The sequence below is a fragment of the Haematobia irritans genome, chromosome 3 (assembly GCF_050003625.1).
Source record: "Haematobia irritans isolate KBUSLIRL chromosome 3, ASM5000362v1, whole genome shotgun sequence".
In the NCBI taxonomy this organism is placed as follows: domain Eukaryota; kingdom Metazoa; phylum Arthropoda; class Insecta; order Diptera; family Muscidae; genus Haematobia; species Haematobia irritans.
In genome coordinates, this window is record NC_134399.1 from 194,650,726 (window position 1) to 194,663,806 (window position 13,081).

At 29.9% G+C, this 13,081-nt stretch overlaps 2 protein-coding genes and 1 long non-coding RNA gene across 5 annotated transcripts in view; 1 reads left to right on the top strand and 2 right to left on the bottom strand.

The window, feature by feature from the left end:
* Window positions 1-9,143, top strand: part of LOC142230537 (transforming growth factor beta-1-induced transcript 1 protein) — a 76,787-nt gene extending 67,644 nt beyond the window's left edge. For both annotated transcript variants that reach the window (XM_075301182.1, XM_075301181.1), the window contains exons 4-5: window positions 4,290-4,523; window positions 8,343-9,143. In XM_075301182.1, the coding sequence (XP_075157297.1) occupies window positions 4,290-4,523; window positions 8,343-8,420 (312 nt within the window). In that variant the 3' untranslated portion in view covers window positions 8,421-9,143. The remainder of the gene's footprint in view (window positions 1-4,289; window positions 4,524-8,342) is intronic.
* Window positions 1-13,081, bottom strand: part of LOC142230627 (uncharacterized) — a 339,644-nt gene that overhangs the window by 126,883 nt on the left and 199,680 nt on the right. The gene's annotated exons all lie outside the window — the stretch shown is intronic.
* The window catches only part of LOC142230536 (uncharacterized), a 120,193-nt gene that overhangs the window by 83,195 nt on the left and 23,917 nt on the right, over window positions 1-13,081 (bottom strand). The gene's annotated exons all lie outside the window — the stretch shown is intronic.

Consider the following 13,081-nt stretch of genomic DNA (forward strand, 5'->3'; position numbering starts at 1 on the left):
GTTGTTATTGATGTAGGTCGAATGGTATTGCAAATGGACCATATCAGTCCACTCTTATGTATAGCCCCCATATAAACAGACCCCCAAATTTGGTTTGCGAATCCTCTAAGAGAAGCAAATTTCATCCGATCCGGCTAAAATTTGGTACATGGTGTTAGTCTCTAACAACCATGCAAAAATTGGTTCACATCGGTCCATAATTATATATAGCCCCCATATAAACCGATCCCCAGATTTGGCTTGCGGATCCTCTAAGAGAGGCAAATTTTATTCGATTCGGCTGAAATTTAGTACATTGTGTTAGTATATAGTCTCTAACAACCATGCAAAAATTGGTCCACATCGGTCCATAAGAATATATAGCCCCCATATAAACCGATCACCAGATTTGACCTCCGGAGTCTCTTGGAAGACCAAAATTCATCTGATTCAGTTCAAATTTGGTACGTGGTGTTAATATATCGCCTCAAATACCCATGCAAAAATTGGTCGAAATCGGTCCATAATTATATATAGGCCCTATATAAACCGATCCCCAGATTTGACCTCCGGAGCCCCTTGGAAGAGCAAAATTCATCCGATTCGGTTGAAATTTGGTACGTGAAGTTAGTATATTGTATCCAACAACCATGTAGGAATTGGTTCATATCAGTCCATAATTATATATAGGCCCCATATAAACCGATCCCTTAGATTTGACCTCCGGTGCCTTTTGGAGAAGCAAAATTCATCCGATCTGGTTGAAATTTGGTATGTGGTGTTAGTATATGATATTTAACAACTATGCCAAAAGTGGTCCATATCAGTCCATAATCATATATAGCCGCCATATAAACCGATCCCGAGATTTGGTTTTGGAGCCTCTTGGAGGAGCAAATTTCATCCGAGTCAGTTGAAATTCGGTACTTTGTGCTAGTATATGGCCGTTAACAACCATGCCTAACTAGGTCCATATCGGTCTATAGTTATATATAAATCGATCCCCAATCACACAAAACTTGGCCCATATCAAGATCATAATTGTATATAGCCCCCATATAAGCGACCCCCATATTTCAATTCTGGCTCTCTACGTACCACGTATGGACTAACTCACAATTTAGAAAACGATGTTAAGAAGTTTTAAGATACCACAACTCTAGTAATTTGATTGTGGATGACAGTCTTTCGTAGAAGTTTCTACGAATTCCATGGTGGAGGGTACATAAGATTCGGCTTGGCCGAACTTACGGCCGTATATACTTGTTTGATACCATTTTGGTAGTACTCCTTCGGTTTTGCCTCAAAATAGGCCTCAGTTTCGGCGATCACCTCTTTATTGCAGCCAAATTTTTTCCCTGCGAGCATCCTTTTAAGGTCTGAGAACAAGCAAAATTCGCTGGGGGCCAGATCTGGAGGATACGGTGGGTGGGGAAGCAATTCGAAGCCAAATTCATGAATTTTTGCCATTGTTCTCAATGACTTGTGGCACGGTGCGTTGTCTTGGTGGAACAACACTTTTTTCTTCTTCATATGGGGCTGTTTTGCCGCGATTTCGTCCTCCAAACGCTCCAATAACGCCATATAATAGTCACTGTTGATGGGTTTTCCCTTCCTAAGAAAATCGATAAAAATTATTCCATGCGCATCCCAAAAAACAGAGGCCACTACTTTGCCAGCGGACTTTTGAGTCTTTCCAAGCTTCGGAGACGGTTCGGCGGTCGCTGTCCACTCAGCCGACTGTCGATTGGACTCAGAAGTGTAGTGATGGAGCCATGTTTCATCCATTGTCACTCGGGTGTATTACGAGTTAACAGCTGCAAACACCGCTCAGAATCATCAACACGTTGTTTTTGGTCAAATGTGAGCTCGCGCGGCACCCATTTTGCACAGAGCTTCCGCATATCCAAATATTGAAGAATGATATGACCAACACGTTCCTTTGATATCTTTAAGGCCTCTGCTATCTCGATCAACTTCATTTTACGCTCATTCAAAATCATTTTGTGGATTTTTTGATGTCTTCGTCTGTAACCACCTCTTTCGGGCGTCCACTGCGTTCACCGTCCTCGGTGCTCATTTCACCACGCTTGAATTTTGCATACCAATCAATTATTGTTGATTTCCCTGGGGCAGAGACCGGAAACTCATTATCAAGCCAAGTTTTTGCTTCCACCGTATTTTTTCCCTTCAGAAAACGGTATTTTATCAAAACACGAAATTCCTTTTTTTTTCAATTTTTTCACAATAACAAAAGACGCTCTATCTCACAAACTAATTGACTTACAGACGTCAAATTTTGACACAAATCATTTGAAGGTTGGTACTATATAAAAATAATATGCATTTAATACTAGCGGTGCCATCTATGTGTCAGACCGGGGACTTATCAGCCAACATGTTATTGTTTAAAGTAAATTTCTTTATGGTCTTCAAATATTTACGGACATTTTCTACGAAATTTTATTTTTAGATAAACTTTGTATTAATATTATATTTAGCATCATTTACTTTTGAAATAAGTTTTTGTATTATTTGCGTTTACAATAAATATAAAATATGGGTCAATTTGGCAAATATACAAAAAGTCTGTATGTACACGGCTATCATCTACCGTCTCCATAATAACGCATGCCTTACATGTGCTTCTTGCTTTATGTCAATTTGAAAATTCAGACAATAATTGTTTCAAGTATCTTTTGAAATTATTTGTAAAAGAAAAACAACACAAATCGGCATATTATATATTTCGTATTCATAACGTGCTAGGAACCATAATTGTTGTAAGTACTAGGCAGAAACTATCACAGTGGGCGGTAGCGTTAGAGAAAATCAATAAAGAAATATTGAAAAATATTGAAATGAATAATATAAATTTAGAAAAAGTTAAGAGAATACCGAATTTTTTAGGAGAATCGAATTTGCATAGAAAATTTGATGAATTTTGAATTTTCATACAAAATTTGATGAATATCGAATTTTCATAAAATATTTGACTAATATCGAATATTGGATCCAATATCGAATTTTCATAGAAAATGTGATGAAATATCGAAAAATTTATGAAAATCGATTATTCATAGACAATTTGTTGAATATCGATTTTTTGTAGAAATTTTGATCCCATATTGAGTTTTCATAGAAAGTTTGATGAATATCAATTTTTTACGGAAAATAAAATGAATATAAAATTTTCATAGAAAATAAGATAACTATCGAATATTAATATAGTATTGGATGAATATGGTCAATATCGAATTTTCGTAAAATATTTGATTAATATCAAATTTTTGTAGAAAATGTGTTCCAATATCGATTGTTTTACAGAAAATTTTATCTGTATCGAATTTTCATAAGAATTTTTATGAAAATTGAATTTTTACAGAAAATAAGATGAATATCGAATTTTTATAGAAAATTTGATGAATATTGAATTTTTATAGAAAATTTGATGAATATCGAATTTTTGTAGAAAATTTGATCAATATCGAATTTTCATAGAAAATAAGATGAATATCGAATTTTTGTAGAAAATTTGGTCCAATATAGAATTTTCATAGAAAATTTTATCAAATGCGATTTTTCATATGTGTTTATTTTTATTTTATATTTATAAAAAATTTGATGCAATATCGAATATTCAAAGAAAATTTTATCAATATCGAAGTTTCAGTTAAACTTTGTATGTATGTAAATATGCTTTACACAATATCGATTTGAATATCTAATTTTCATAGAACATTTTCATTGAAACTTTTTAATATCGAATTTTCATAGAAATTAAAAATCTAATTCCCCCTCGCATGTAAATATGCCTCAAACTTTCTGCATACCCCTGGTGGACAAATGACTCATTTCCCTCCTCGTACAAAAAGCCAAGAGAACAACCACAATATAAATTCATTGAATACAATTTTACAATTCAGTATTGAAACAATTAAATTACAAAAGTAATGACGAGTACGACAACAGCGACAAGCACAATTTCCATTGGTCAGTCAATGCCGGCGCGCTGCTATTTCCTCTACGGGATACACAGCTATGAAAAATTATCCATGAATTAATGTAAAATTATAAAGGCATCATTATTTTATATAAAATGAGAATGACATTAAGATAATTTTGCAATTATTAAAACCTAAAAGCTAATACATTCTATTTAGAAATTGAAGGGGTAGAGCTCAATGCTCAAAGCAAAGACGTATATTAGAAAAAAAAAAATAAATATCTTCAAAATAAAAATTTTGTAAATATTTTTTTGTATGTGAAATAATTAAAATAAAATTATATTTATTTTTATATATTTGTAGCGCACAATTAAGGCTTTGGGTAAGACCTGGCATGAGGAATGCTTTTGCTGTGGCGGACCTTGCAACAAACCCTTGGTGGGTACTTCATTCTACGAACGTGATGGCAAAGCCTTTTGCAAAACCGATTTTGAAGAACTTTTTGCTGCCCGATGCGCTGGTTGTACTAAACCTATAACGGAGAATGCCATAGTTGCGTTGGACGCCAAATGGCACCGAGATTGCTTCAAGTGCAAGGTGAGTAAATGTTATGTTATAAAATCGAAATCTATTTATTCCCTTTCCTTTATGGTGAAGTAACTTTTTTGGTTGTACTGGGATTTTTCGAAATTTATCAAATTTCGAAATTTATCAAATTTTCTAGGAAAAGTCAACATTTATCAAATCTTCTAGGAAAATCAATTAAATTTCCGATATTTATTATTTTTTTTTATGAAAATTCGATAATCATCACATTTTCTATGAAAATCCGATATTCATCAAATTTTCTAGGAAAATTCGATATTCGTCAAATCTTCTAGGAAAATTCTATATTCGTCAAATGTTCTAGGAAAATCAATTAAATTTTTGATATTCATAAAATTTTCATTGAAAATACTATTTATAAGATTTTCTATTAAAATATGATGTTCATAAAATTGTCTATGAAAAATCGATATTCATCAAATTTATTCGGAAAATTCGACATTTATCAAATTTTCTATGAAAATTGGATATTCATCAAATTTTTTATGAAAATCCCATATTCATCACATTTATTCGGAAAATTCGACATTTATTAAATTTTCTATGAAAATTGGATATTCATCAAATTTTCTATGAAAATTGGATATTCATCAAATTTTCTATGAAAATTGGATATTCATCAAATTTTTTATGAAAATCCCATATTCATCAATTTGTTTAGGAAAATTCGACATTTATCAAATTTTCTATGAAAATCAATTTTTTTATGAAAATCCCATATTCATCAAATTTATTCGGAAAATTCGACATTTATCAAATTTTCTATGAAAATTGGATATTCATCAAATTTTTTATGAAAATCCCATATTCATCAATTTGTTTAGGCAAATTCGATATTCCTAAAATTTTTTATGAAAAGTCGATATTCATTAACCCTGGACAGTCATCCTTCGTCAAAATGACTACGAGTAATTTCATTTTCGATTTAAATTGAATTTTAGTCGATTGGGAAATGATAAATTTAAGTTATACTAATTCAACTATTTTATGAATTTTTGTTGTATACTAATTAAAAACAAATTGAATAAGAAAATAAACTCAATTTTGGTTCTCATTTTTGCTCACGATGCAAATTATATCGTTTTCAAATAAGCCGTGGTCAAAATGACGAAGGATGACGTTAGTGTACAAAAAATAAGAATGACTTTCCAGGGTTAAATATTCTGTGAAAATTCGATATTCATCAAATTTCCTATGAAGGTTCGATATTTATAAAATTTTCTATGAAAATTCGATATTCATCAAATTTTCTATGAAAATTTCAATTTTTTTAAATTTTATGTGAAAATTCGATATTTAAGAATTTTTTATGAACTCGATATTTATAAAATTTTCAATGAAATTCGATATTTATGAAAATTCGATATTTATCCATTTTTTTAGGAATATTCAATCAATATTTATCAAATTTTCTATAAAAATTCGATATTCATCAAATATTTATGAAAATTCGATATTCATAAAATTTTCTATAAAAATTCGATATTCATTAAATAATCTATGAAAATTCGATATTTATATTTTTTAGGAAAAAAATTTTTTTGAAAAAAAAAATCTATAAAAATTCGATATTCATCAAATATTTATGGAAATTCGATATTCATCACATTTTCTATGAAAATTCGATATTCATTAAATAATCCATGAAGATTCGATATTCATATTTTTTTTAGGAATAAAATATTTTTTGGAAAAAAAAAAATTCTATAAAAATTCTATATTCATCAAATATTTATTAAAATTCGATATTCATCACATTTTCTATGAAAATTTATATTCAGTAAATAATCGATGAAAATTCGATATTCATCAAATTTTCTATAAAAATTCAATATTCATCAAATTTTCTATGAAAATTCGATATTCATAAAATTTTCTATAAAAATTCAATATTCATCAAATTTTCTATGAAAATTCTATATTCTATGAAAATTCGATATTCATTCAAAAATTTAAATTTTCTATGAAAATTCGATATTCATAAATCTTATTAGGAATATTCGATATCTATCAAATTTTCTATAAAAATTCGATATTCATAAAATTTTCTATGAAAATTCGATATTCATCACATTTTCTATGAAAATTCGATATTCATTAAATAATCTATGAAAATTCGATATTCATATTTTTTTAGGAAAAATATTTTTTTTTGGAAAAAAATTTCTATAAAAATTCGATATTCATAAAATTTTCTATAAAAAATCGATATTCATAAAATTTTGTATAAAAATTCGATATTCATCACATTTTTTATGAAAATTCGATATTCATTAAATAATCTATGAAAATTCGATATTCATATTTTTTTAGGAAAATCGATATTTATCAAATTTTCTATAAAAATTCGATATTCATCAAATATTTATGAAAATTCGATATTCATACAATTTTCTATAAAAATTCGATATTCATGAATATTCGATATTCATATTTTTGTAGGAAAAAATTTTTTTTGGAAAAAAATTTTCTATAAAAATTCGAGATTCATCAAATATTTATGAAAATTCGATATTCATAAAATTTTTCTATAAAAATTCGGTATTCATCAAATTTTCTATAAAAATTAAATATTCATCAAATTTTCTATAAAAAAATCGGTAACCATTAAATAATTTAAGAAAATTCAATATTTATCAACTTTTCTAAGAAAATTCGATATTCATAATTTTTCTAAGAAAATTCGATATCATTTTTTTAGGAGAATCGATATTCATCAAATTCTCTATAAAAATTTGATATTCATCAAATTTTCTATGAAAATTCTATATTCATAAAATTTTCTATGAAAATTCGATATTCTATAAAAATTCGATATTCATAAATTTTTTAGGAAAATTCAATATTCATATTTTTTAGGAAAAATTTTCTATTAGAAATTTTGATTTTATTCGATCTTTCTTTTATCCAATAGAAAATAATTAATCAAGCTTGAGATCGTTTATGGTGTGTATTGGTTTCTTTATTTTTCAATATTTCGCAATTACATTGAATTGCTTCATCAGGAGTCGATCTACAATAAAAGTGGTTTGATAATTTTTAATCATGACATGTAAAATTCTTCCTCAAAATTGTTTTTCAAATTGTAAATAATTTTCTATGAAAATTCAAAAATATTTTATGAATAAAATATTTTATGAAAATTCCATATTACTCAAATTTTATATTACACAGAAAAAATTTTCACGAACATTTTTCCAATTAAAGTCTTAATTGAGTTTTAAAAAATATTCAATTAAAAATTTAATTGATTCAACAAATTTTTTAATTGACACAAAACTCAATCATAAAAATTAATAGTATCAATTCTTTTATTTTGATTAATTAATTTTTTAATTGATACTATAATTTCTGTGATTGAAGAATTTTCAATTAAATAATTAAATGGATCAAATAATTTCGCGATTGGTTCAGAAGAAAATTTTTTGTGTGTATTATTTTTAGAATTTTCTACGAATATTCGATATTGATTAAACTTTGATATCTGCTTTTTTTATTATATTTTGTTAGTATCGAATTTTCATTGAAGTTCTATTAAAAATATGGCACAATTTTTTTCGAATTTTTCAATCAAAATATGGATATTTCATTGACAATTTGTTGATTATCGAATTTTCATATGAAATTTGATAAAAATTTGCATAGAAAGTAGGATGATTATGCAATTTTTATAGAAAATTTCATAATTATCGAAATGTCATAGAATATTTGATATTCAATCAAAATTTGCACCAAAATTTATTTGATAGAAAATGCCAATAACACATAATTTTTTATATTTATTTTTCTTTTTAAATTTTTCCCATCTAGAAATGTTCGAATCCCATTACGGCTTCAACATTTGCCGTTGAGGAGAACAGACCCGTTTGCACTGATTGTGCGGCCTAAACCAGTATGGAGGACTTAGTACCCGGTAATTGGAACTAAGGCAAAAGCAGCTACTAAATTGTGAATACTATTAGAAAATAACAACGAACCTCTATATAATATCTCTCTTACACCCACACTACCACTATCTCTCTCTTTTTCTCACTCTCTTAAATTAGATTATTTTTTTTTAACAATGAAGGACAACATACCAAAATAAGGTGGTCTAGGGAAAATTTGATTCAATGGCAGATATATTGGATGCCTTGCATTTTGGTAGATATAGAAATTTAGATAGTGAAGTGTTTTAAAACTGCCATTTATGCTTTATTGCTCCTGCTCCTTAATCGACACGACATTATAGTGATAGAAAAAAGGCCTTCATAGGAATGTAAGGAAAGGGTTTCTTATAAAATATATACAAAAATGAATAGATTATTGAATTGAAGTATCCAAGATGGGGTTTTATACGAAGTGATTGAATCATGAATATTTTGTTTGGCCAGTTCAGTTTGTCTGGGCAGAAGTAATCTCTCGCAGTTGTAGCTTCGTTGAAAACCCTCTCTTAGCATTGCTAAACAGGAACACCAGAACACACCACACCAGATATTCTCATATAGCGTTTTTTAAAGACACTTGTTCACATTATAGCTAAATTTGTATTTGATTTTTTTTTGGTATGCAATTTAATTTTATTTTCAAGTTTTTTTTATTAAAAAATATTAAAATAAATTTTCGAAATTACCAGATCTTTTTTAATTAATAAAATTTAATTAATAATTAATAAAATTTATCCTTTAATGCTCATAAATATTTATTTTATATTTCCTTTTTTTGAGAAGAAAATTAATTTACTGCGTTGAAATTCATTAAATGTTTTGATTTAAATATTATTTTTTATAACATTCCAATATTTTAATATATATATTTTTTTTAAATTTGTATTACAAATAATTATATTGGAATTTTTAAAATATTTTTAGAATTTAATTGTTGAAATTGTTGATTTTAAAATCTATAGTATTTAAAGAATTTTCTCTGTAAAAATAATTTTTCTTTAGGCTGTTTTCTCTTCTATATATAACATGAACAAATTTTCAAAAACTTCAAATATTGTAATTTTATGCATGTTGTTTTTTTTATAATAATATTAATAATGTTAACTTTTAATTAATTTATAAAATTTATATAATCAAATTTGATTTGTATAAACAAAAATTCTACGTATACACAATTGTAATAAAACTTCAATAAACCCAACACAAAAAAAAACAAAATTTATGTTTTCGATTTATTTGAGGAAAAATGTGCAAAATGGTAAGTAATACAAGGTTGGGCCCTGCCGAAATATAAAGCAATCACACTGTTACGATTGAATTCCAAGAAGAATTGAATTCCACGAAGAACTTTATATTTGAATGCAATAGATCAAAATGCTTCTGAAAGTTAGTAAACAATAAAATGAATTCTCACTGGAATAAATCTGTAAAGGTAGAATTACATACCATGCGTACAATGCGTCCGATGATTGAAGAGTTGAAATTTCTCTTTGAAATCAAAATCTCGAATAGTCTGCCGCAAACAGAAAAAAATCAAGCCTTCCATCAACGCACGGATTGATGCATGGTGTGTAATTCAACCTTAACCGAGCTGTATACACAGAAAAAAATATCACCAAAATATTTCCAATTAAAAGATTAATTGAAGTTGAAAACTGTTTCAATTAATAAATTAATTTATACAATTAACTTTTTAATCAAGATAGAAGCATTAACTTAATTAAGTCAGTGATTGAAAATTATTTAATTTTTAATTAAAAAAATTATTGATTCAATTAAATTTTAAATCAAACTCGAAAGACTAAATCAGTTTAAAAAAGCGATGGATTTTTGAATAAAAATTTATTTCAAACATTAATATAATCAAACTAAAACACAAAGTCAGATAAGAAAGTAATTGAAATTAGTTACGTTTTTAATCCAAACAAGTATATACGGCCGGAAGTTCGGCCAGGCCGAATCATATGCACCCTCCACCATGTATTGCATAGAAACTTCTACGAAAGACTGTCATCCAAAATCGAATTACTTGGGTTGTGGTATCTTAAAACTTTTTAATATCGTTTTCTAAATTGTGAGTTAGTCCATACTTGGTATATATTAAACAAAAAGGTATGTATAGGTAAGTCTATAAATAATTACGAATCGATATGAAATTTACACGGTACGTAGAGAGCCAGAATTGAAATGTGGGGGTCGCTTATATGGGGGCTATATACCATTATGAACTTGATATGGACAAATTTTTGTGTGATTGGGGATCGATTTTTCTGAGGGCTATATATAACTATAGACCGATATGGAACTAGTTAACGGCCATATACTCGGATGAAATTTACGCCACTTGGGCTCCAAAACCAAATCTCGGGATCGGTTTATATTGAGGCTATATATGATTATGGACTGATAAGGAGTTAAATATCATATTCTACCACCACGTACCAAATTTCAACCAGATCGGATGAATTTTACTTCTCCAAAAGGCACCGGAGGTCAAATCTGGGTATCGGTTTATATGGGGGCTATATATAATTATGGACCGATATGAACCAATTCCTGCATGGTTGTTGGATACCATATACTAACATCACGTACCAAATTTCAACCGAATCGGATGAATTTTGCTCTTCCAAGGGGCTCCGGAGGTTAAATCTGGGGATCGGTTTTATATATTATGGACCCATTTCAACCAATTTTTGCATGGGTGTTTGAGGCCATATATTAACACCACGTACCAAATTTCAATTGAATCAGGTGAATTTTGGTCTTCCAAGAGGGTCCGGAGGTCAAATCTGTTGATCGGTTTGTATGGTGGCTTTATGTAATTATGTACCGATGTGGACCAATTTATGCATGGTCATTAGAGACCATATACTAACACCATGTACCAAATTTCAGACGGATCGGATGAAATGTGCTTCTCTTAGAGGCTCCGCAAATCAAATCGGGGGATCGGTTTATATATAATTATTGACCGATGTGAACCAATTTTGCACAGTATACTTACACCATGTATCAAATTTCAGCCGGATCGGATGAAATTTGCTGCTCTTAGAGGCTCCGCAAGCCAAATCGGTGGATCGGGGGGCTATATATAATAATGGACCAGTGTGGACCAAATTTTGCATGGTTGTTAGAGCTCATATGCTGAAACCATGTATCAAATTTCAGCCGGATCGGACGAAATTTGCTTCTCTTAGAGGCTCCGCAAGCCAAATCTGGTGATCGGTTTGTATGGTGGCTTTATATAATTATACACCGATGTGGACCAATTTATGCATGGTCTTTAGAGACCATATACTTACACCATGTACAAAATTTCAGACGGATCGGATGAAATGTGCTTCTCTTAGAGGCTCCGCAAGTCAAATCGGGGGATCGGTTTATATATAATGATTGACCGATGTGAACCAATTTTGCACAGTATACTTACACCATGTACCAAATTTAAGCCGGATCGGATGAAATTTGCTTCTCTTAGAGGCTCCGCAAGCCAAAACGGTGGATCGGGGGCTATATATAATTATGGACCGGTGTGGACCAAATTTTGCATGGTTGTTACAGATCATATGCTGACACCATGCATCAAATTTCAGCCGGATCGGATGAAATTTGCTTCTCTTAGAGGTTCCGCAAGCCAAATCTGGTGATCGGTTTGTATGGTGGCTTTATATAATATGGACCGATGTGGACCAGTTTATGCATGGTCATTAGAGACCATATACTAACACCACGTACCGAATTTCAGACGGATCGGATGAAATTTGAAATTATAGTATCAATTAAAAAATTAATTGAAGGTCAATTCAAAAGTTAATTGATCCAATTAAAAAATTAATTAATATTATTATTTTTGTGATTGATTTTTGTTTCAATTAAAAAATTTGTTGAATCAATTAAATTTTTAATTCAATAATTTTTAAAACTAAGCCGGATCGGATGAAATTTGCTTCTCTTAGAGGCTCCGCAAGCCAAAACGGTGGATCGGGGGCTATATATAATTATGGACCGGTGTGGACCAAATTTTGCATGGTTGTTACAGATCATATGCTGACACCATGCATCAAATTTCAGCCGGATCGGATGAAATTTGCTTCTCTTAGAGGCTCCGCAAGCCAAATCTGGTGATAGGTTTGTATGGTGGCTTTATATAATATGGACCGATGTGGACCAATTTATGCATGGTCATTAGAGACCATATACTAACACCATGTACCGAATTTCAGACGGATCGGATGAAATTTGTTTCTCTTAGAGGCTCCGCAAGCTCAATCGGGGGATCGGTTTATATATAATTATTGACCGATGTGAACCAATTTTTGCACAGTTGTTAGATACCATATACTAACACCATGTACCAAATTTCAGCCGGATCGGATGAAATTTGCTTCTCTAAGAGGCTCCGCAAGCCAAATCGGGGGATCGGTTTATATGGGGGCTATATATATTTATGGACCGATGTGGACCAATTTTTGCATGGTTGTTAGAGACCATATACAAACACCATGTACCAAATTTCAGCCGGATCGGATGAAATTTGCTTCTCTTAGAGGATCCGCAAGCCAAATTTGGGAGTCCGTTTATATGGAGCTATACGTGAAAGTGGACCGATATGGCCCATTT